Source organism: Pundamilia nyererei, unplaced genomic scaffold (assembly GCF_000239375.1).
Source record: "Pundamilia nyererei isolate P.nyererei 1_Seehausen unplaced genomic scaffold, PunNye1.0 scaffold00009, whole genome shotgun sequence".
NCBI classification, from domain to species: domain Eukaryota; kingdom Metazoa; phylum Chordata; class Actinopteri; order Cichliformes; family Cichlidae; genus Pundamilia; species Pundamilia nyererei.
In genome coordinates this window covers 1,647,996-1,672,881 of record NW_005187410.1, presented here as the reverse complement: position 1 = coordinate 1,672,881, position 24,886 = coordinate 1,647,996, and the positions used below count along the sequence as shown (strand labels likewise).

The window sequence follows — 24,886 nt, the reverse complement described above, 5'->3', positions numbered from 1 at the left end:
ACGGGAGCTAATTGTTTATGCAGCATGTAAACCATTTACTTAATAGTGTGGGTCATTCTCCATAAGCCAAAAGCATAGTGCCTTTAACCCTCATTCTCTTTGCTCCTCTTTTTTTCTCTTGACTCATTCATTCATTCTCTTCCCCCAAGGAGCCTTTATATTACATTATGTCTTCATTCCTTACTTGTTTCCAGTTAGACAGACAGTGATTCATTTATTATGGTCCAATACATTCCAATAACAGTGATAAGTATTGTAATGAAGTGAGCTGGGTCTGGGCCTAATGCTTTTTACAGTCATATTACAGCTACAGGGAATCGGTGCAGCATGTGAGAGCTGCTAAGCTCTCACAGGCCAACACTGCCTGCAGAGACAAGGGTTATAAGGTGGTGAAGACTGGATCATCTGTTGAAAAACATCAGAGGGAATTTTGCTGGTGAATGTAAAGCATCAAATCCCATCCACTCAGATGTCTGCGGATGTTCACTTGTCGACTGTCAAGCCAGCAGGTATGAACAGTCATTCAGGATTAGCGCAACAATCCATTATTCAGGCAGCTGATGTGAATTCTTCAAAACTTTTCAGTGGTGACCTTATTTGCACATCTGCTGCTGCACTTCAGTACTGCTGCCCCCTGTGGTGAGTAAAAAAAACAAAAACCTTTCAGTTGTGCTGGAAAAGTTTATTGAGAGACCTAGAAACTCAAGCAGTTTTTCTGTCCAGGGTAAATAAGGTGATTTTTTTTCTCTCTCAGAAATATCGCTTTAATGACCTAAAGGAATGCAAAGAGCCTCTGCCAGGCGTACTCGCTTGTCACTAACTTACTGTGACAAATGGGGGTGGGGTTACTTAAAGGGGACAACAGCTGAGGAGCATCAGTCTATTTTTGCTGTCCCTTCATTTAAGTCTCACAGAAGGAGGTGTAATCGCCACGTGGTGCCTGAAAATTAGATACATTTTTAGTGGAACTTGAAAATATGGAACCACATGTTACCAACAGAGGATCTCCCAATTAAGCAAGCTTCAGTTCAGCTTCTGCTTCAGTGTCCTTGAAAAAGTTGTGACACATCAGATGGATTAGAATAAGATGTAGATCCTAACCCAAATGTGTACATCAGAGACAGCCTAAGGGCCAATGAAGAGACAGAGGTCATGTCTTCTGTGTAATTTTTGGTATCATGGGTGCGTTTAATGGTTCGGTGCAATATGGTATTTTGTGTGCTCAGACTTTTTTCATTGCCCAATATCTTTGATTAATATTACATTAAATTTAGTTAAATACAGAAGTTTACTATTTTTTTCACCAGAATAATCTTCTGGCAGAGTGGAGAAGCCATCTTAATGACAATAGGTCAAAATCATATTTACTATAATATAGTAATAAGGAGGCTCAGATGGATACCTCATAGTTTGTTTCTTTAGACTCTATCCTATTAATGAGCTTATTTTTGATGTCAGATCAAATGACAATATTTACTGTTCACAAATTTCCACATTTCTGCAGCTTAAATTTAAAAACTGTTCAGACAGTAAGATTATATGAAATAAGTAAAAGCCAGAAGCCCTCTCGAAATTAAAATTATATAGAAAAAATGACCTAAGTTAAACTTCCTAGAGAAGTTATAAGAGCCTTTATCCGACATAAGAGTTTGCAAATGAGTTTTGGCGTTATTTTCTGACAGCTACACGCATTTGAGAGGAGCAGCAGCCCGAACGCGGTAACTTGTTACCTCTGGGTTTCCAGAGAAAGCCCCTCCTTGGATGGACCCTTCTCCCCGAGCGTCACTCGGTGCACTTCAGTCCAGTCCCCCTTTCCAAATACACATCCACTGTCCCATACACAAACACACGCTCGCACACATTCACACAGCGCCAGACGCTTATGCAAATAGTCCGCTTGCCGCTCCTGCCGCTCTACTTTTGTAGAGACGCATGAAGAACTCTGGATGTTGTTAACATACTTTAAAAAAAAGTTTTGTGGAGTTGGAAAAAAGTGATATTACTTTTCAGGATTTTCTTGGCTCTCTTCTAAGGTGATAACTTTCTTGGGAATTCACTCCAAGTATCGGACCTGATGGGCGGATAAACTGCATAAATTTGCTTTTAAATTTCCGAACCGTGCAGCTGGATTAAAGTCAGCGTTTGATGGTCAAAATGAATAATTCCATTAAATGATTAACTCCCCCGGACCGAAGGATTTCAAGGTATGTTGTGAAACGCGGTAAAAGAATCTATTTATCTCCAATGCTTCTTGCTCATCAGCATGATTTACTTAAATTTTAACTATAGGTCGAAAAGCTTTCTCATGTTTAGCTCTATAGTTGGTCTGTTGAATTTAAATGTTTGGCGTTTTTATGTTAATTTTGCGATTGGGTGAGAGTAACAGAGCGAGCGAGGGAGAGGGCGGGAGTATTTCTAGCCTCCTAATGCGCCCTTTGACTTAAACCTTCATTCATATATCGCATCAGCCACACCGCTAACTACTTAAGCACACGCATGCGCGTCTGTATGTCTTATACTTAAATATCTCACCTTTAAGACAGGTGCGGTGTTCCAGCATGGCTCTGTGGCTTGAGTATAAGTAAAAGTGTGAGGAGTAGCACTGTGGTCTCTACTTAAAAAAAGGAAAGAGGTTATTTTGACAGAAGTTGTTGGAGAAATTTTGGTGCTCTTTGCTTCTCTCCATTATTCCTGACTTCCTTTTCCTCTTTTGCAGTGATAGTGTACTGTCTCCTCTAGTAAATGAAAATGAATCGGGGAGTGAATGTGCTTGCGGCTTTACTGGCTCTCCTGATGCTGGCACTTGTTGTGCCCACGAGCAAGTCCTGCCCCAGGACCTGTAATTGCTACCAGGCCAATGAAGTCCACTGCACCTTCCGCTCACTGCTCGCTATACCTCCCGGTCTGCCTGCACACACAAGACGCATAAACTTAGGGTATGGAAACACACATACATCCAAAAGAACAAAGTATGCTGCTCACACATATGTAACATATCAGTGATAACGAGCTAAAGCTTTTTTGGGTGTTTTTTATTCTTTTTTTTAAATCAGTCAACACAGGAAATTTTTTTTTAAAGTATACAGATGGTGTTTTGTTCTCTGGCAGGTTTAACAGCATCAGGAACCTCCATGACAGGTCTTTGGCTGGGTTAAGGAGGGTGGAGCTTCTGATGCTTCACAGCAATGACCTCCATCATCTTCCAGATGCAGCGTTCAGAGACATGAAATCGCTACAGGTAAACAGGAAGAGGAGAAAGACAATACTTCTGACCTTTCTCACTGGGGTTAGTGAATCTAATTAAACAGAGAGTGGGCAGTTTTATATATAAAACGCCAAATTACAACAAACAGTCGCCTCAACACCCTAATGGGTAGGAGAGACAACATTTTGTGACAGTGGAGATAAAAAGTTACGATACAGTAGACCAGTAACATCTGAAATACTTGTAATTAACACTCTTAATAACACTCTAACTATGAGAGCTTAATATTAAAACCGCTTGTCAAAGAAGGTTTCTGTTACTGATAACGCCAGTAATGTATGATTATCAAGATAAATAGTATTTGTCAAAAAGGTTTGGTGTAATTTAGAAACGACGCTACACTGATAAATGTGCCCAAATCCTGCAGTCATACTATTAATATTAAACCGATTCATTAGCTAAAGCTCTGATCTGCAAAACTAATCTAGAATTAATCAATCAAAGCGAACAGTCATCATTTTGTAGATTCAAAACGTCAGCATTTTTTTCCTAATTTCTTTATAAGTGATGCATAATTTAGCAATCATCATTCGTTTCACTGCTTGGTGACAGGAAACACACTGGACATTTGAGAAGCAACCTGAGGGCAGAGTTAGCAGTCCGTGGGGAAGTGATATTACTCAACTAGCAATTGTTCCCTTCATCTCCCAGGCAGATGCTGATATATTTGCCGTTCTGTGGTAATAGGATCCATATTTTCATGTGCTGACGTCTTCACATGCTTGATCCGTCAGCAGCTGGAACTCTTCCAGCTCAGTAGCCTCCCCAGAGGGCAGATTTAACGTAAGCCTCACAGAAACAAAATTCCACAACCTGATTTTCATGGTGCGCCTTCTTAAATTTCTGGCGGGATCTTCACACATGGCTGGAATAGCAATAGATTTCTTACAGTTTCCTTTTGGGGAAAGTGCTAAATTTTACATTTGGATAATGAGAAACCCCGCCAGTTCTAGGATATCCTTTTAGTTTGACCCGATGCACAGCATGAATATTTCATCTGGATATGCTGTCAGCAGTAGTTTTGTAAATGTTTTAACTATTTTCTTGAAATCTTTGCTTGTATTTTAAAAAAATTACTCAGGATCAGTTGTTTCTACTTGGATTTTTACACATCTCTTTATTCTCATGTTATAGACTCATGTTGCCAGCATGTGGTGTCCAGTAACCGACTTTTCTTTTCCTTTTAAATCAGCCTTAGATGTCTGTCCTAATCCTCCATTCCTTCTGCTCATTTCATTTCCTTTATTCCCACAGATACTAAAGTTAAGCTATAACAAACTGAGAGAGATCTCTTCATCGCTGACCTTCTCTGGCCTGACCTCACTGCTCCGCCTGTATTTGGATCACAACCTCCTCCAGCACATCCACCCCCGGGCCCTGCTCCAGCTGCCTAGCCTCCGGCTGCTTCGTCTACAAGGAAACAGGCTGCATCAGTTGCACCCTCACACTCTATGCACATTGTCCCTACTGAATACATATTACTTTTCCACACTCAGGTGAGCTTGTACACTTCAAACATTCAATGTAATAATCAGTGCGAGGGAAATCTGGTTTTAAAAGTATAACCAGATTTAGTTCTGCTGGTAGTCCTGAGAGTGAGGGCAACACAGTAATTGAGTAATTGTTAACTTAAATTCAGTCCAAGCAACCATCTGCTTTGATTCAGACTCTGCTTTCCCTCTGTTTTCATATCAGTTTTTTCTTCTTCCCTTTCTTTAGACACCTGGACCTCTCCAACAACAGTCTAACCACCCTGCCCAAAGACGCTTTAGCAACAGCACCTCTGCTGGAAACTCTTATGCTGCAGGCTAATCCGTGGAGCTGTGACTGCAGGATGAACTGGTTTCTTTCTTGGACTCTGGCTCACCCAGGTGACTGCCATTCCTGAAAAAATCATTTGTTTACACTTATTGTTTTGTCTCTCTAACGTGTTCAGAAGAAGAAATAGATAAGGTGAGAAGGAACATTGGGAACGGGCTGAGAAACAGAAGATTGTTTTGTTGATATTTCCACTTTATAAGCCGAGACCGAGAGCTGCATGCCAAAACCATTCATTTTAATGCATCTGGTTTTGTTATCTGAGAACCTTTGGCCACTACCGCCCTCCACCTGCTTTTTGTCACAAATTATTCATTGTTTCTCCCCATTATCTTCCAGTGTGTTTTGTGGCTGTTATTGAGATGTGAGAGAAAGCTAGGCCGTGAAATGTGTCTCATTGATATGCCAGACTTAACTTGCCATGACTAATCCATGATGACAGCACTGATGTGTGTCCACTGAAATATAGGCTAATGATTCCTGTGTAGTAATGAAGTGATGCATATTTCTGATTTATGTGTAAATTAAGTAACCATACCTAATTAGTAAGAGATATAAAGTGTAATGAATGCTTAAAATATGCTGCCATGACTAATAAATGACTATAATATGCAGTTATATGTTGAAAGAGCTAAAACGTGCTATTGTGTATTTGCATAGCTGCTATGACATTAGATATGGTAAGGCTGTCTTTTGATGATATCATTTTCTCTGTTTCCCTCTTTCAATTAGGCTTGATGAAATGTCCTGGTGGCCCACAGTGTCCATTATGTACATCCCCCAATTCACTTCAAGGGCAGGGCTTGCTTGAACAGACTGCTTTAACGTGCAATTCACCAGTGATCCCGTCTCCAGGAAAAGAGGCACCTTTAGGGACAGAACCCAGTGAAATTAAATCAAGTGAGACCTTCAGAGAGCCCTTAGGCAGTGCCTCACTGGGTTTGTCTGACCAGCAAGGGTACAGTGTTGATCTGAGTTGCAACATCACTCAATCATTCGACTCCCAAGATATTGCTCCTCCTCCAGATCTCTCCGTGTCCTCATCTTCTCCTCTTCCTCTCGCTCTCTCGCTCTCTCTGGAGTGCCCCGTGGAGAGACAGAGCTATGAGAAACTTTGGAGGATTCTGGCTTACTACAGCGAGACTGCAGTTCGCCTCGAGAGGGAGATCATGCTGAGTAAATCCCCAGCGTTGGCCTACCGCTATAGGCAGGCAGCAGAGACAGATGGATATTATCACACTGGAGTCAAAGCTTCTGTTAAAGCCAGGCCTCAGTGGTTAATGCAGCCAGCTATTAGCATTCAGCTAAACAGAGCGCAGTCTAATGGACATAAGGTTCAGCTTATATACTCAACAAGAGTTTCTGCTCATCTTGACCCTACCTCTCAACTCTCATCATCCTCTGCTGCTTCTCACCCTTGGGTGCTGATTTCAACTAATCATACTACCACAGCACTGGCAGCAGTAGCAGGCAGTAAAGTACAGCTACCCTGCCCAATTCTCACTTCTGGCAACCCCAAAGCACAGTGGATTCTCCCAGATGGATCTGAACTCCTCTCCCCCTCCAGCACCCTAGATGGCAGGCTCCGGGCTTCAGGCTTTGTTTTACTGCTACAAAATGTACAACTGTCAGATGCTGGGATTTACTACTGCGTTGCCAGGGCTGGGAGGGACGTAGATGTTCTTCCTCTGCATCTGGCAGTGGAGGAGTCCTCTGTTCCGCATTTAGGAGAGCAAGTGGGGCCTCCTGTCACAGGGACAGTTGGAGAACCTGTCAGTTTGCCTTGCAGGATGTCTGGTTCACCAGAGCCTTATTTAAGCTGGATTTTGCCAAATGGAAATGTGGTACGCCGAGGAACTGCTGTGCCAGGTGGACTCACCATAGAAACAAATGGGAGTCTCTATCTGCCTAACCCCTCCCTGAGGGATGGTGGTCATTACCGCTGCACTGCAGTCAACCACTATGGTAGAGATGCTCTGTCAGTGCAGCTGATATTAAATTCACAGCATATCCCTGCACTTAGGACTTCGTTTCCCAGAGGACCACAGTCTGCTGCTGGCCGGTCAACCAGGATAAGAGCTCCTTTATTACGTGACATGAATGAAGGATCAGGGGACGGAGAGGAAGTGGAAGAGGCGACTGTTGGAAATAGAAAACGCCCAGTGTCGTTTCAGGGACCCCCAAACAGACGCTATCCGATTGGAAACCCACGAAGACGTGGGCCTGTAAGAGAAGGCTCCCGGAGACGAGGCGGTGCAGCTTTTTCATCCACAGACCAGAGAAGAAACCTCTTTGAGAACAAACGTCGAGTTAGCACGAGCAAAAAAAAGATAGATCCGCAGAAATGGGCTGACCTTTTGGCTAAGATACGTCAAAGGACTGCTCTCGCTAATCGTGGCCAACTTATCACAACAGAAAAGCCCACAGCTGCACCGGTCCAAGAAGCTGAAGACAGAGTCACGATAGAACACGAGGAAGATGATGATACAGATAGAGGTAGAGGTCAGGGAGCAGGAGTGGAAGCAGAAACTGAAGGGTCGTCTGTTGATGATATAGTTCTTCAGGAGGAAGAGTTACAGCCCATTCAACCTGTTAACACAGGAAGCCCGACAAAAACAGAGATAAAAACAGAGACTGAAACAGACTCTGAGACAGAAGAAGGTACAGAGAGGTCAACAGAAAAACAGATAGAGAATGAGACAGACACACTCAGGCAGGCAGAGATACCGGGTTCACAAACACAGACAGCAGCAAACGCAGTGACACGGAAAGAACCGGTCACATCTTATCCAGTGTCAGGAACAAATGAAATTGTCCCAGAACCAGTTGAAGGAGATGAGCGAGAAGTGAACCCCAATCCATCAAGAACGAGACCACAGAATCCCCGACAGCGGTTCTTCCCTAATTTGGTGCCAAACTCCCGCCCCCAAAGACCTTGGAACTCACACAGGAAGATTGGACAGCGGAGACGAATCATCAACAGGCCCAGGGTGCAACTTTTGACCCCAAACCAACGTCCCCTGGAACCCACAAACCCAATAACCCCTGCTGTGACACCTGACACCACTACAAATCAAATCAATATGTTGTCGCTGGTCTCAACAGCCACATCTGCGGGAATTTTGTCGACACAGAGAGACCATATTAAGACTGCTCCAAACGATGTTGCTCTGAATCTTTTTGACTCTGCTTCATCATCTTCCTCCCCCTCACAGACTCCCTCCCCCTCGTATACAAACAGATACACACCTACAGCTATAATGACTCACTCAGGCAAGAGACCAGACAGGGAAGAGATACCAGACAGTGAAGAGTCCACTCTTTTCAGCACACCAGCACCCACTCATTCTAATTTTGTCATTTCAGAAACACATGTGCCAGGCACACATACCTTAGCACACAGTATACACAAACACACAGAAACACAAACAGCCTTAGGCAAGCATATTGACACACCCCCAAACAAACACAGTGAAAAGCTGGGGAAGAATTTTGTGAGCATACTATATCAGTCTTCCTCTCCAGCAACTCACTCCTCCCTTGTTTCAGTTTCCAGTGCAGCTACTGCAAAAACCATAACAAATCCTACAACTGCCCCTAAAAAGGTTTATTCTAATGCAAATGCCAGCAGCTCTAAAAGTACATCTTCTGCTATGACTAATGAGTACAAGCTTCCCACAACAACTGCAATTAATCCTAGGACTACAAGTTCCACCATATTTGCTAGGACTATTATTCCAACATCTAGCACTACCAGACATACTGCAAGTGCTTCTACCTCTGCTACACCTATTCTTACATCTACTACTCCCGCTACTATTCCTGTAGTTGAACTCTTTACCACTACAATAAACCCTAATAATAATGCTTTGATTTCTACTACTACTGATACTAGCACTACTACTAGTAGTTCTTCAAACTCATTCATTGTTACATCCCGATTTCTTAACCCTCCATCTACTGCTACTGCTTCTACTACATCTGAAACTACTAAAACTACTACTACTACTACTACCACTACTCCAACATTTACAGTTTCAGCCAAAATTCCCTCAACTTCTAGGGCAGCTACGCCTAGCACACTTTCCAGTACCGCTGCAATAATGACATCAGCAAATACCAAAACATCATCCCGGGAGAGGCCAAGCATCGACCTAGCTGACCCCAGAGAGAGGCTTGCCTCTGGTGCTCCAAACCAGAGTCGGCCCCCCACTGACTGGAAAAATGCCGGCGCTAATTCAATTCCAGATTCACACAGCAGCAGGACTAACTGGTCCCCTTCATTCCCTGTGGCTCCTGGGGTGAGTCCAAATGAATTCAAATAACATTTCTATTTTATAGGTAGTGCTACCCAAAATGGGCTTTAAGGCAAGCACACACATACACACACACACGCGCGCACACACACACACACACACACACACTACAAAGAGAATAACAGCCAAACTAGGACCACCATTTGTTCTTTTCTAGTGTTAATTCAATTGCAAATTAATGTTTCCCCATTTTTACTTGCTTTTAGTCATTTAGTAATTTATGCAGTGGGTAATTTCTTTAAGTGCACTTTTAAATGTAATTTGCAGTTTATATACACACAACTCACATTAACATTTCTTTACCAAGTGAGTGCCTCTGATGCTCCAAACCAGAGTTGGCTGACCCAGAAAAAAACAACACACACACACACACACACTACACCCAACTCTGCAAGCCCTTGGGGCAAAATCTAGATCTCCAAACAGTCTAATCTCTATCCACATGACCTGCAATTAAAATTAAAGGATGTTTATGACAATTCTCCAATTTCATGGATTCTCCAGAGCTCTGTCAGAGATCTAAAGAAAAAAACAAAATTAAAAACACGTGTTCCACAATCAATAGCATTATGTGTTGTTATGCATTATGTGAGTCTAATCCCATGGGATTTAAAGTAATCAATTGTTAATTAATTTACAGGCCTTGTTGGCAAGCCTCAGTAGATTAAAAATCTCAGTCCACCAACAAAAACTCTAAGTCTGAGATCACTGTGAAGCTATATTATATATCTTATTCCACAATATCACTATTTAATAAAAAAAAAAGAGCAATAAGAAACATTTTACAAACTGGCAGTTTTTAATTAGCCCCTGTGAATCAGACTTTTCATGCTGATTCATAACTTCACAAATGTGTTTTAATTTGCCTGCTTGCTGTAGGTTGTTGGAAGTCCTCCAGTCACTGGCTATTTAGTTAAGAAAATGAAACTCAATGGCCAACCTAATTCAGGCCAACATAATGAAACATTTTAAACTTGTAAAGTTTAAAATGTTTCATTAGTGAATCCCAGATATCTTTAAAGGTTTGAATATTTTAAAGGAGTCAAATTCATTATCCTGTGATTTAATGTGCTCTTGTAGGCTCCAGTCGTGAGATCCAGACCAAGGATTGCAGACCCGCATGTCAGGACAGTGTCATTCCCAGCAGAGAGCACTGCCAGGCTGACTTGTGAAGCTAAAGGAGAACCAAAACCCACCATCACGTGGATTAAAGTCGCTACAGGTGTGCACACTGCAGCATGCATTTATTCTAACATACCTTAAACAAAACACCCTGAGCTATGTCAGTGTGTAATCCAGTTTACCGCCACTTTAAATCTATTGCATAAACTCAAATCATGGAACAGGCTTCATGTTTATTCTTTTAATTTTGCTGGAAAACGCAGCAGTGCTTATTTCGCATTCACCAGTTTATTGCATATGTGCATGTCTGTATGGTATGGTCTAAAATCTATTGACTTTGCATTTAAAGCAGAGTAATTAAAGGTTTACACTCTGAGGTCACTAATGCTAAAGGAAATAAGCGTCAGCTTTAATATGTGCTATGAATGAATACAAACACATTTTACTGTGATGAAAAAAACCCCCATTAACAACCAGCATATACACTGGCATGGACACAATAGGCTTTTCTCTAGCTTGCCATGTGGGAAAGACATCGCAAGCAAGTAATGGAACATTTTGTGCACTGCATCGCTGACTTTACTTCATGCTGTGCCATTTGGTGTGCCCCCGTTCCTCCTTTCCTCTCTGTCTCTTTCTCACCCTCTTAACGTTTTTCCTCACTCTCTTTGCTCGTTGCTGCTCTTTGTGTGCGTCTGTCTGTCTTACTCTCTTGCTGTATGTCTTTCACTCAGGAGCGGTGATGTCAGTCCACTCCAGAGCTCAGCGTTTTGAGGTCCTGTCAAATGGCACCCTTGTTATCCAGAATATTCAGCTGCAGGACAGGGGCACATACATCTGCAGTGCACAAAGCATGCTGGGTCGTGATAGGTGAGGTTACTGATATATGTTATGCATACAGTATGGTTGTGTAATGACAACAGGGCACAGTATTTTAATATTAATGACATCAGCCTACAGTAATGTGCAATTAAATTACTCAGCATAATGTATATTGTGGTGCAGTTATGCTTGTTGAGTCTGTTGTTATAACAGCAAACAGTGACATACGCAGTAATGCAAACCTGTATATATAAAGTATGATTTGGTGCCTCTTATGTGATTTCTGATAGAGTCATGCATTGTGTGTTTGCCTTTGCATATTTCATAAATTGAGGGTTTTTTTTGCCCGTCTTCTTCATGGCAGGTTGCTAACGACCCTGGAAGTTTGGACTCGCCCCCCTCGTATGCAGCTGGCTAGTTACAGAGAAGCCACCATTCATCAGGGTGGAGAAGTGCACTTGGAGTGCCAAGCGGATGGTGTTCCCGCCCCTCTGCTCTCGTGGGTTCTGCCAGATCGTTCTGTCATGACATCCGCTGGCCCCTCCACCAGTCGAATCAGCGTGGACACGAATGGAACTCTTCATATCTCAGTAACTTTACCCAGTGACCGAGGAGTGTATCGCTGCGTGGCCTCCAACTCAGCTGGTGCTGCCAGCACCTCTGTGCGTGTACACGTGTCCTCGTTACCTCCGGTGATACAGCAACCCAGAGAGGAACACCTGCTCTTGTCTCCGGGGAGGCCAGTTTATGCTCACTGCTCAGCCCGAGGTGCCCCTCCACCAACTCTCCGCTGGCGAATCCCAGATGGGACCCTTGTTCGCCCATCCCAGTTTCTCCACGGCAACCTCTTTGTCTTGACCAATGGGACACTGCATATTCGAAAAGTCGGGCCAAATGATTCTGGGAGCTATGAGTGCACAGCAAGTAATGCTGTGGGGACCGATAAGAGAACAGTGAAGTTAAAAATTGAAGGGGGAGCAGAAGGAGAAAGAAGACAGGGAGAAGTAAGTCATAAAGGAGTAAAAGCTGTTGCTACTGAAAGGCCACCTTCTTCATCACTCATTAATGACACAGGTCTGAGTATCTCTAACCAGCCCTCAAATCCATTTAGCTCCCCTAAATCTCCCTTGGAAAAATCCAAGACGTCGCTCACCTTAAGCTCTTCTCACTCCTCATCTAACCCTTACCGGTCCTCGAACTCATCACCTAAATTTAATAAAACAGTCACTGCCTCCCACACACACTTTACCAGTGTCAAAAAAACAAATTCTTCTTCCCTTTCCCCACCCTCCACGGGGTCAATAAATAAGAATAAAGTCTCACCCAGTATAACCAACACAAGAGTTGCTTCCCCTACAGACAGGAGAGCATCTACTGTTTTGAATCCCTTGCTCCTGTCCCCTTTTAGCAAAGCCCGTATTATTTCTACATCACCATCTAGTTCTACTGTCCCGCAAGGGGGGATTTTACAGCTTCACTGCTCCGTAACTGGCAACCCAACCCCTATCATTATCTGGAGGACCCCCAGCAGGAAGCTAGTGGACCAGCACTTAAGGTACTGGGAATGTCCACATTTGTATCACTACATATGTTGTTGATTTTAATAGTACTTCATCTAATTTAATTATCTACGTTTGAATGAAAGTTTTGACCGGCGTTTGAAGGTGCATCCTAACGGTACCTTGTCAGTCCAAGCTGTAACGGAGAAGGATGCTGGAGACTACTTGTGCATTGCACGGAACAAGGTCGCAGATGATTATCGCCTCCTGCGTGTTACTGTAGCTGCGAAACCCGCCACGATTGAACCAAAACAACTGCTCACTCAGATGGTGTCAGTCGGGAAACCACTGAAGGTGAGCAGAAAAACAGAAATGTAATTAAATTGCAATTCTCAGCTGCTTCTGATGCAAAGTTTGTTTGATAAATGCACACAAGCGATTAATATTTTATTTCCAGTCTGTGTTTCTCACTCAATTTTATTTGAATCTGGGTTGTTATTAAGTTGTAGTGTTTGCACTGCATATTTCCCGTGAAATAATTCAATTCATTCATTCATTTGATGCTGTATTGTTTAAAATGTCTGGCAAGAAATGTCTAAATCTGAACTGTCCCTCTCTTATATAAGTTTACTGTTGAGTTTTAGAGTTATTTCGTGCCAGGGTTGGTATATTTGAGTCCTAAAGTTCAGGTTTTAAGTTGGGATCTAAAAATGTTTTATATTATTTGGGTCAAAAAAGAAAGAAAAACCTGCCGACGCATAAATGTGCAGCTATGAATCATCAGCAGTGTTTTTCAGCAGAAAATAAAGCACACATCAATATTTAAAGGCTTGGTGAAAAATAATGTCAAGAAAAAAAAAAAACAAAGCAAGTGTGGGATTTTTAAAAATAATTATTTTAATTTAAAGATTTATGAGCTGTGTTTTAGTGTGAGTGTGAAATTTGTAGTGGCTTAGATGTGTTTTAGAGTGCAGCATGTAGTTGTTATTTATCATTTATAATGTTTCTTACGACTTCAGCTTTCATCCCAAACAAAAAGTCAACAACCTTTTAAATCATGCATCACTGGAACACTGATCCTCTGCAGGTGGACTGCCAGGCATCAGGGCTGCCTGACCCAGCTGTCCACTGGACCTTACCAGATGGAACCATGGTGAACAGCGTGTTGCATGGGGAAGACAGAGGAGGCCGAGAACAACGACTAATAGTGTTCAGCAATGGGACGTTACTGGTTCCAGCAGTAAGCGCTGGAGAAGGAGGAGAGTATACGTGTTACGCTGAGAATCAAGGCGGCCACGACACCATGAAGGTAAGACAAGTAATTTCTTCATCATTTTAATTAAAAGTCTTTGTCATGAGCTGCATGAGTTATGAGTGCTTTCAAACTGAAGCTTTTACACAACTAAAAACACTAAACAATTCCATCATCTGTTCACCCCTTCAAGGTCAAAGTAAAGGTTATGATGACATCTGTTCCAACTTTTACTGATGACAGAAGCTACCATGTCATGAAAGTACGCCAGGGAGCAACGGCCCGAATTCCGTGCCGAGCCACAGGAAACCCTACCCCTACAGTGACGTGGTTCAACCCTGCAAACCGTGTTATCCCACGAAGTTTAGGATCTGGTTATTATTTTGAACGAGTAGTGGTGGTTTCAAATGGCACTCTGGAGGTGCGCATAGCTCAAAAGATCGACACAGGAAACTATACGTGCCAAGCAAGCAACTCAGCTGGGGAGAGGAGCAGGGTGGTCAGGCTTGAGGTGGAGACGCCTACCTATGGATTGCGTGGCCGAGTGGAAGGTGGAGGTTGGAGCAATAACAGTGGAACTGACACCAGATCAGGGGACAACATTAACAATGGGGGGATAATCCGCTATGGATTGTCTGGAATCACAGACAAGCTGCATAACAACAGCAGCAGCAATGACAACGATAATGAGAGGATAAGAAACATTGTACCAAGCAGTGGTGTTAATTTGGCAATCAGTAGCTCTAATCCTGTCCTTAAGAATGATAGTCAAAATGGATTTAACGGGCTTGTGAGTGGAATTACAACAAAACTGAGCAGTAGCGTAATCAGCGTGGGGGTGAACCGTGCTAGGAATGTAAGCACTAAAGCAGATAATACTGGAATTAATATGAATAGACCTAGTATTATACACAACAGCAACAGTGTAGGTAACAGTCGCAGCACAGTTAGAGAAGGTAGTGCTGAGAGAAATCCTGCACGGAATATCAATGAAGTCATTGCAGGAAAGGCTAGTAATGACGCTAATACGAGCGGAGAAAATGGCAGGTTAAGTGGTAATTCGAGAAATGCTGGAGGCTTTAGTAGCACTGTGTCTAATAAAGCAGTTGGGACAAGCACACACAGAGGGGATGATTTTAATAGGAGCGGTAATCTAGGCAGGACCGACAGCAGAAATGGTGGTGAGTTAAGTAGTAATACTGATGATAAAAACTCCCCCAACACAGTACTGGGTGTAGCAACGGCGGTGAAGCAGCAAGCAGTTAAAGGTCAAACTATTTTTTTGCCATGCCCTTCCCAAAATTCCCGCCAGTCGCGTCTGTTCTGGCTTCTGCCTGGGAATGGCATGTTGCCATCTCCCTACTATGGCAGTCGTCTCACTGTGCACCGAAATGGTACCTTAGAGCTGCGGGGTGTTCGAGGGAGTGATGGTGGTGTCTTGGTTTGTGTAGTGAGAAGTGAGAAAGGAGAGACAACGATGCGGGTGGAGCTGGAGGTGTCAGACCGGCAGGAGGAGGTCAGATCTCCACACAGGGTAGAAAGGGTTGGTTTAACAAAGGTGCCGCTCTCAAGAGGGTTAGTGGAATCAGAGCAGTCCTTAAGCTCAAAGCCAGCATCACCTGTGCTTTACCCGAGAATCTCAGTTACTGAAAAGCCTCGGCAAAGTGCAGTGAGATTGCCTGCACCACCTCACCCAGTTGGCCCCCCATCCTCAACTGGCACTGCCTCAGCGCCCACTGTGATCACCCAAACAGCCTCTCTTGTGAGCATCATTAATGGAGAGACCCTTCACCTGCCTTGCCCTGCTTCTCAAACACCTGGCTTTACCCGCGGCTCATTCACATGGACCATGCCCAGTGGCAAGGTGCTGTCCCAGGGTGAGAGTGGTGATTCAGGCCGTTACTTAGTCCAAGAGGATGGAGCATTAACAGTGCAGCAGGCCTCTGTGTTCGACCGTGGCACCTACACCTGCAGATCCACGAGTTATGACTCTTCCTCAGTTTCAGTGATCACAGTTCCTGTTATTGTCATCGCCTACCCTCCGCGCATCACAACAGGCCCCTCCCCTGTGACCTACACCCGCCCTGGTGTCGCTGTGGAACTGCCCTGCCTGACCATAGCAACACCCCGGGCGACAGTTACCTGGGAAACACCAGACCTGATGCAGCTGAAGGTCATGGCTCAGCCTCGCATTTATGGGAACCGCTATCTTAGCCCTCAGGGTTCTTTAGTGATACAAAAACCGACAAGCATGGATACAGGATTTTACAAATGCACCGCCAAAAATGTGATAGGGGTGGACACCAAGGCAACCTACCTGCATGTTATATAACCGGATGAGACAACAATACACGCATACACAATGTCATGTAATAGAAGCACAGAGACTTCACTTCTTTGTACTGGTGTATAACCTGTTTGAGTGCTTACACTCTGTGTCCCTGATGCCCAAAGAAACTGCAAACCCCTGTGTGGGAGATACTGATAACTCTCAGAAAGGACACATTGCTGATATACAGTTTATGTCTCATTTATGTATTTGAGGTTTTGAATCAGGGGTTGAAAAACAGGTACAATGTTTCATGCAGGTGGTCTACACATTTGGTGTCTCACTGGTGTAAATCCTGTTTTTAATTAGTGCTCATTTCATCATTGTGGCAAAAATGCTGCATTTTTTCCTGCAGAAATGGTCTTGTTTCTCCACCGTGTGCTAAAATGTAAGAAAGGGGGAATAAGAGCAAAATGAATTGTTCACCAATACAATAACATCTTTTCTTTCTGTGTTTATTTGTAAAATGTAAAAACATTTTCAACCCTCGTGTGAAAGATCAAAATGCGCTATATCCATTTAACACCGGCTCATTATTTAGCTTTATTACTTTACATTTCTGCTCTAACACTGAACAACAATGTACTGCACAATGTAGTATAGCAATTTCACACTATGTACTGTGGCCCTCGGCCTTTTTAGACATGACCTTACCAAGGTGCATGTTAGCAAATGGATTAGACATTAAAAAGTCTTTAAACCAGCTGACTCTCTAGTCCAAAAACTGTGCAACATCCATTTTGCTCCAGTTTGCATTGATAATAACACAGGTTAGTTCACTGCTGGTGAGTCGCCCTCCTATGAGTGGTTGGGCTGAAACCATTGGAGCATTTCCAGTAGCGAGAGTACAGCTGATGTAAGCCGTCTTTATCTCTGTGCTACATGTGATAAACAGCAACTTTTTTGCAATTTATATGTTAAACCGCTTATCTGCCGATAACGTTCTGCCAGCGACGCCACACAGCATCGCACAACATGTCAGTTTTTCCTTCACAACTGTTCCCATTCACATAGGTACAAATGTAATGTCACATAATATGATTGTGTTACATCTGTTGTATATTTTAAAAAAATGTTCTTCTTGGGTTTAAAAATGTCATTTTAAAATGTTGTATTTTCATGTGCTAACTAGGTTGGATTTGTTGCGGTGGTCTATATGTAACAAACCAGGAAAAAGAAACGTATTTGGCGCCATTATTCGCACTGAACTGCTTTCGTTAAAGCGTTCACAGGCATGTTGATGGAGGGCTTCAGTGTTATGATCTACTCGAAAAAGCAGATTCTTCAGGACTTTGTACTCACCTTCTGATTCCATTACATTTTCACAGCACTAATGGAGCCGAACATACGGTACAAAACATTTATGTTTCAACAAAAGCCAGTTTTTGAAGAGTAATGTTCAGGATTATTGTGATATTAACTACTGTATAGATGTCTGTTGGTACAAGCACCTGTCTTACGCCTGTGCACAAAGCCAGGAGGTCATAGTTATATGTAGTCACTTAATCATTTTTTTAAAAAATATTGTCCTTAAATTATTTGCCTTGTACAAACTCTGTTGTTAGACGGTCTTAAAGGGAGAATTATTATTAAATATGAATATGTTTGAAGTCTCACTTGCCAGTGATGAATGCTTCCTAGACTTTTAACACCTTCATTTTATAAATAAAAATGGGAAAAAATGAAATGTCAGTGGTTGAGTTTTGTTCTGAAAAGCAGCATGGTGCAGACAAAGAGCGAGTGCTAGTTTTTGGAGTTAGAAGGAAAAAAGAAAACACCTCGTGGGAGGGTGGGAGCGCAGAAGGAAACTTTTCCTTGAGTGTATGATGAGAACAGAAACTCCTTATCCGTGGCTCAGCTGTCAGACGAGGAAATGGGGTCTTAACAGTAGATGAGACACATGTTGATGACATCATATTCGCCTCTCTGGGAAATGCAATAAAACTCCCAACAGCCTGCAGAGCAGCTCCACACGCCACCATGCATGAGCTCACACCTGGTGTTTACACTGGGAGTCCAGTAAATAGACGATGAATACTTTTGATTAATCCTGACCTTATGTACTGTATATACGAGCAGTGTGACGGTGCACTATATTGGCCATTAGTATAAAAAAAAATTATTGGCAGGCAGCTAGAGTAAGGGAAAGCGAAGGAGTGCGAGCAAAATACCTCTGAACTGCTGCCAATGCCAAAACTGACGAAAATGCTGCACCAAGTAATTACTGCATGTTTTTTTTCTCTGGGCTGTCAACACAGTGTTCACACCATACTTACAGTATTTAGACTATTTTCACCTTTTCAGCTGTGCACCACTTCTGCGTTTCTGTTTTGCATCGTGCTGTGAGGCAAAGGTTTATATCAACGCCACTCCCAAACCACAGTTTGAAAAAGTTTTTTTTTTTTTTTACTTGCATGTTGCCATTTTAAATTTATATAATTTAGCAAGTGTAAAGTCACAGCACAGGACTTGTGACACAGTCTAGCACTATCCCTAGCCCTTGAGGCTAAGGCAACCCCATTTGGTTACTTTAGCACTCCTACATAGTCCACCAGTTGGCCCAGGGCAAATTTTTTTTATATATCTTATTTTTCATGACACAGGATTGTTAAGCCGTGGTTACGAGTTAAATCAGGTCCAGCTTTATCTGAAAAGAGTTTTTAGCCTTTAAAAAGTTCCAAATGTTTTTTCCTCTCTTTTTCTTTTCCTTTTCTTTTTTTTTAGCCGTGGCCTTAATGCTCTGTGATTAGACCATTTAGTCCAAATGAATACAATCAGCCCAAACTTGTCGATACTATTAGTCAGACCTGAGAAAATCAGAGCTGCTGAATAATTGAAGAGAAATGTTTCAAACAATGCGAAGCTGAAGCTTATTGATGTGAATTAGTCCACTGATCAAAGGCACCACTGATTAGAATCATTGCAACGCACCACCCAATAACTTGGGGAGTTTGGTTTGAGTTCTGTGTCTAGAGAAAAATAAAGGGAAAAGGACCAACAATAGAATTTTGTTTTGAGCTCCAGTACTGAAGAAGCCAGTTGTTTTCTGCGAAACATGTTTTGAATTATCTTCTTTATGATGCTGGAGAATTTCCATCCACTGTGGCACTTTTACTTAATGGTTCCATGTTTGTGGTCCCTTTTAGCAAATAATTTACTGCCAATCTCTTTTTGTGCAATTGCAAACATACAAGCATATAACTAACTAATTAAGCATCACCAAGGCATTCTATTTTGGATCTATTTTAGTTGCACTTTATTCTCTGAAATGACAAGATTACAGTGTGGCTACAAAGCTCTCGACTGGATTGAAATGCACGCAATCCTCACGAGAAGAACTGTAATGTTGTCATTTAACAACATGCCCGCCGTAGCATCATTACTACAACTGTCTGTGCATGTTCCTCAGATGCGAGGCTGATCTGATCAACTGCAACTGCAATTTATGATGACAATTTCTTGTGTTTTATTTATGCTAATAGCATCATAGGGATAATATCTCAGCCCCATCAATGTTAATGAAACAATCATCAACTACTAACTAAAACACACTTTATAGGCATCAATATTGAACCCCTCACACTCCCACTGCTGTACTACCTGGGAAATTCAAACGTACACAGAACACTTTGTAATGCAGAACCACTCATTGCTGCTACATCTGCTCACATTTTACATATTCACGTGGATGGTGTCATCACAAATTCGTCATGCCAGCTGAGTCTGGCATACTGACAAGGCGCATGTCATGGTCCACCCAGCTTTCATGTTTGAATCACAGTGAAAAGACAGACAACAGCTAGTCATCTGTTTCTGCGTTCCTATTTCTCATTGTGTGTGTGTGTGTGTGTGTGTGTGTGTGCATGTGTTTGATTAATGGAAAACACTCTCACAAAGAAAAACTTTTCCTTTTAATGAGTAAAGGCTCCTTCTCTGAAGGGTTTTTCTCACCGTGATGGGGAGTCACTTATCTGAACCACATGCGGAAGATATTTCAGACTCACAATCTACTCTGCTACATAACTTGTAATCAGTAACGAAACGGCTGCATTACACCACCCACTGAGAGGCCTCAGACAGCTTCATTACTTTCCTGTCTTTAATGTTGCTTTAGAACAACAATACACATTGGAGTGAAAAACACATTTTGTTTCGACGCCTCATTAGGCTGCCCATCACGAATGTGTTTTTCCATTTTTTCCCCTTAATTTTGCCGCTCTAAAGGAAATAATAATGATATGAATGTATGAAAATGTTCTGAAGTCTTTCGTTTCAAAGCAATAATGATTATATAACTGGAAATAATTGGAAAATTATTCCTGCATGGAAGAGCACTTGGGAAAAGCGTCGCTTTGCACATGACAACTTCACCCTGTGGCTTTGGATGAGTGATTGCTTTTTTTTTCTTTTTTTACATTAATTCAGCTTGATGAGAGCTAGATGAGCTCTCTGTAATGTTATGTTAAAAGGGCAGCTCATCTAATCATATATGACTCTATCTACACTTATTATCTGTTATTTCATGTGTAAATTGGAGTGCCTATAATCTGTCATTCATATATAGTAGGTTTTCCATTGGGTATGACTCATATCCGCCTGCATTTAATAAGCCAGCAGGATGACTATTTTACTAAGGATCCACCTGTGCAGTAATGAGCTGATGGAAAAGAGAGATTAAGCTGAAGTGTGTGGGAGGAGGTGTACTGTAGCAATTATCTGGAACTTGACTTTGATTTTGTAATTTGTGCTTCAGTCAGCTGTTGTCTGATAGATTTCATAGACGTGACTTAATAGGAACACAGATGGTGACTTAGAATATGAGGGTTACGACCAGAAATTTTCAGATTTTGAGCGCATAGAGCTTATAAACGTATGAGATTACAAAATACCGAGATTGAGAGATTGCAAAATATTATTATTTCACCAGCTGTTTAAATACTGATATTGACTCATAAGAAGTACCTCTGTCAGCAGAATACACTCAAAACATACGTCTAGTCACACATACTTCACACAGTGAAGTATCACTTCGTACAGCAGGCTCTGTTTACAATAGCGCTTGGGCCCATTAGCAACTCATGCTAGTGTTAACAAACACTCTGTCCGCATCCACAGTTTTCTTGGCCGTATGTTTCTGTTGAGTCGAAAAGACATTCTCAGAAAGAGTGACCAGCCCAAAAGCTGTGAAAAATAATGGGATGTGACTTCACTGCATACCTGACCCATTTTAGCAGTTTTGTTTAATTCCTCTGTGACTTTAGCACTGAGGAAAAATGATTCTTAATAAAGCAGAAAATTATGATTCAAATAAAGTCCTTGAGTGTTTTGACCTACTGGCAATATTACATCTAAAAAACTTTATTCCCTTTCTAACAGCACTGATGCGACTTCAGAAGAAGCAGCACACCAACATGACTGTGATTCTTCTGAAAGCAGCTGAGAAATAATTCATCCAGCCAAGCCCATCAAAGAGCTTAGCAAGGTCCAAGGCCATGTGTTCTCAGTGTTGCGCAATTGAAACACATTTAATTCATGCAGAGTTATGCTGCCTTTTAAACACTTCATCTGAAAACACTGAACCTACATCTGCACTGCATCATCCCACATACCACATACAACCAAAAAATGTTATACTCATTCTCTTTTGGCTTATTAAGCCCTCCCGTTTCCTCCAAAATACCTATGTTTAAGAATCGACTTTATAGCTTTTATCCATCACTTTATTGAGCTAAAATGTCATAGCATTTAATATTTTGTAGTTATTTCTTAAATTTCTATGCTTTAATATCCTAAAGATAATGGACATATGGCAAATGGACAAAACCATCAGGCCACATACTAATTACACCTACAGGAGCAGCTCAACCATAGAAACCCATGCCTTGAAGCTACCGACACACAGTTTTTGCACTGATGTTAATGTCAGGGGGGTTTGGACCTCAGCAGTTATTGAATCAGCAGCGCACTGGGGATTTATTTCAACACTCAGGAATCCTTTTCTGTAACTTTATGTCATCTGCCATTTTTGTGGCTGAATTGCTGTGATTCCGAAATGCTATATTGCTTTGGCAATAATACCACTTACAGCTCCATTTACAACCTGTTGCAATGGTGGCATCCTATTATAATAACACGCTTGAATTCTGTGAGCTCTTAAGAATCACCCATTCTCTCACAAATGTTTATTAATGCCGACTGAATGGCTAGATGTTTGATTTTCTACACCTGAGGCGATGAAACTGAAAACATCTGAATTCAAATATTAAGCCCATGAGCCGCCCCATTTGTTGTACTGCAGTGGAGTTTCAATATGTGTTAAATAAAGACTAAATGCTATTACATGATTCAGGACTTTGCCCTTGGTATGTTATCGCAACACCTCCTGAAACTGGGTCATTACATCTGTATTGCATATGAATGTCAATTTCATTGCTGTTGATGCTTAAATTTTATCTTACCTTTGAAAGTAAGTGTCTCAAATATGTAAATCATACTTAAGGGAGAAATCAGACAAGCCCAAAAGAAAAATAATCCGTTCAGAATGAAACTGAGGTGCTGGACTGTAACACAGAGTTCAGGACGGTTCATGTCAGCATTCATTTGAATTCAACTGAGAGCCAGTGACCTCAGCATCATATTTTTACACCATGGAGACAAACAGTTACAGTATCCATCATGCACTAATGCTGAAGCCGGACTTTGGGTGTATTACAGCACACACAGCAGCTGTACATGTGTGTTTGTGTGTGTTTGAATGGTTTTGTAGAGTATATGTGATATGACTGTCACGTGTAAGCCGATGCAAAAATGAGAGCGTCTGACTGGTAGGGTGTGTTGGTCAGCTGTTAATGATGCTGTCATCTCAGGGAGGCTCCTTTCTCAAGAGAAAAGCTTACTCATGGACTAACTGGCTGGCCTACTTTTACTGAAAACTGGATCACTGCACGAAACACACACAAACAAGCACATCCACAAGGGCCCAGTAATTCTGCAGTATTTTGCGCTTACACATGCAAATTTTGGTCAGGTGCAAACCACAAAATGGTAAATGCTTTGCTTTTTTGTAACGCCCTTTACCCTTAACACTTGTAAAAAGTGCCTCACCCATTCACCCATACTCACCAGCATTAGCAGAGGTTTCATGCAAGATGTTAGCTTGGCAGCTATAGTAGTTTTGTATTTGTTGTCTCGGCCATAAACACCTATGCACGTGGAGAGGCTCGGGGATCGCCGGACCTGCTGTTACACCTTTGATCTTTGTCTACTTTTTGATCAACATGTTGCCAAGACAACTGAGCTCAGGTTCAGTAAATCACCAGACCTGAACTGACTTTCTTTATTTATTCTTTGAATTAATTATTGGTTTATTGCTCTGTTTATGCAGTTCAGGTCAGACTCCCGAAAGACCAGCGGCTAAATACAAAACTAACAAAACAAGCTGAGAAAACAGATAATGATGCATCTGCTCAACAGAGGGCTAGAGACTGTTTTCAGCTCTCAAAGCTAATCTTGTAATATGACCGCTAGTTTTTAATATTTAGACCCTAAAGGGCAATTCAGGCTTACCCACATTATTTATTTTTCTCTTCATGCAATGCTGAAGTCCAGTTCTGAAAAAAAGCTAAAAACAATAATCATTTCAATAGCCCAACCTTCCTCCCACTGTGTTTTGTGTATTAAGGCCTGATATTTAGAGCAGCGCATTAGGACATTTATTTTATTTTTATGGAAATCCGATGATCTTTAGTATGCAGATAAGATGTGTCCATTAGAGGGACAAAATTCCAAAATGTAAGTAATACTAGGGCCAGAGTCAATATTGACACTGGTTATCAGTGCTTTTTATTAATGTTACTGTGAAGGAAGGACATTTGCTATACAGAAGAGAATGGTTAGTTGAAAGTATGAGCCGCATACTTTTGAGAGTGCTATTATGTGCTTATTTGATTGTTTTATTTTAAGGATTTAATTGTAATTTTGTAAATTAATAATAAAATAACTGAAATAAATAGTTTGTCCTGCCCACAAAAGTGTTTGGGATGCAAGGCAAACTTGGGATGAGTGTTTATTTTGGAGGAACTTTGGCCCACTCTTCTTTACAACTTTCCTTCATTCACTGGTGTTTACAAGATTTCGTTTTTGCAAAGCTCTCTTAAGGCCCCAACACAGAACTCTAGACAGGTTGAGACCATTGCAGCACCTTAATTATTTGCTTTTTTTTTCAGCCATTCTGTGCTTGGGATCATTTTCCTGTCACACAGATGGCCTAACATTTCACTCCAGGATACTGTGGTATACAAACAAGCTCATAATCACAGAGCACTCATGTCTTGTGGCTGCAAAGCAAACCCAAATCATGACTCCTCCACAACTCTGCTTGTCAGCTTGCATGAGGTGTTTGTGCTGTTATACTGTGCCAAACATCTCCACTTTGGTCTCATTTGTTTTAGAAAGAAGCTGCTT

General features: G+C 41.8%; 1 protein-coding gene across 1 annotated transcript; it reads left to right on the top strand.

Moving 5' to 3' along the window:
- Positions 1 to 473: 473 nt before the first annotated feature.
- On the top strand, positions 474 to 18,110 carry LOC102192837 (matrix-remodeling-associated protein 5-like). The gene is made up of 14 exons (XM_005723309.2): positions 474 to 509; positions 586 to 639; positions 2,034 to 2,204; positions 2,717 to 2,936; positions 3,109 to 3,238; positions 4,520 to 4,761; positions 4,985 to 5,136; positions 5,816 to 9,384; positions 10,480 to 10,621; positions 11,256 to 11,391; positions 11,708 to 12,898; positions 12,989 to 13,196; positions 13,930 to 14,151; positions 14,288 to 18,110. The coding sequence occupies exons 4-14, from the start codon at positions 2,743 to 2,745 to the stop codon at positions 16,424 to 16,426; spliced, it is 8,325 nt and encodes a 2,774-aa protein (XP_005723366.1). The 5' UTR covers positions 474 to 509; positions 586 to 639; positions 2,034 to 2,204; positions 2,717 to 2,742; the 3' UTR covers positions 16,427 to 18,110.
- Positions 18,111 to 24,886: the final 6,776 nt, after the last annotated feature.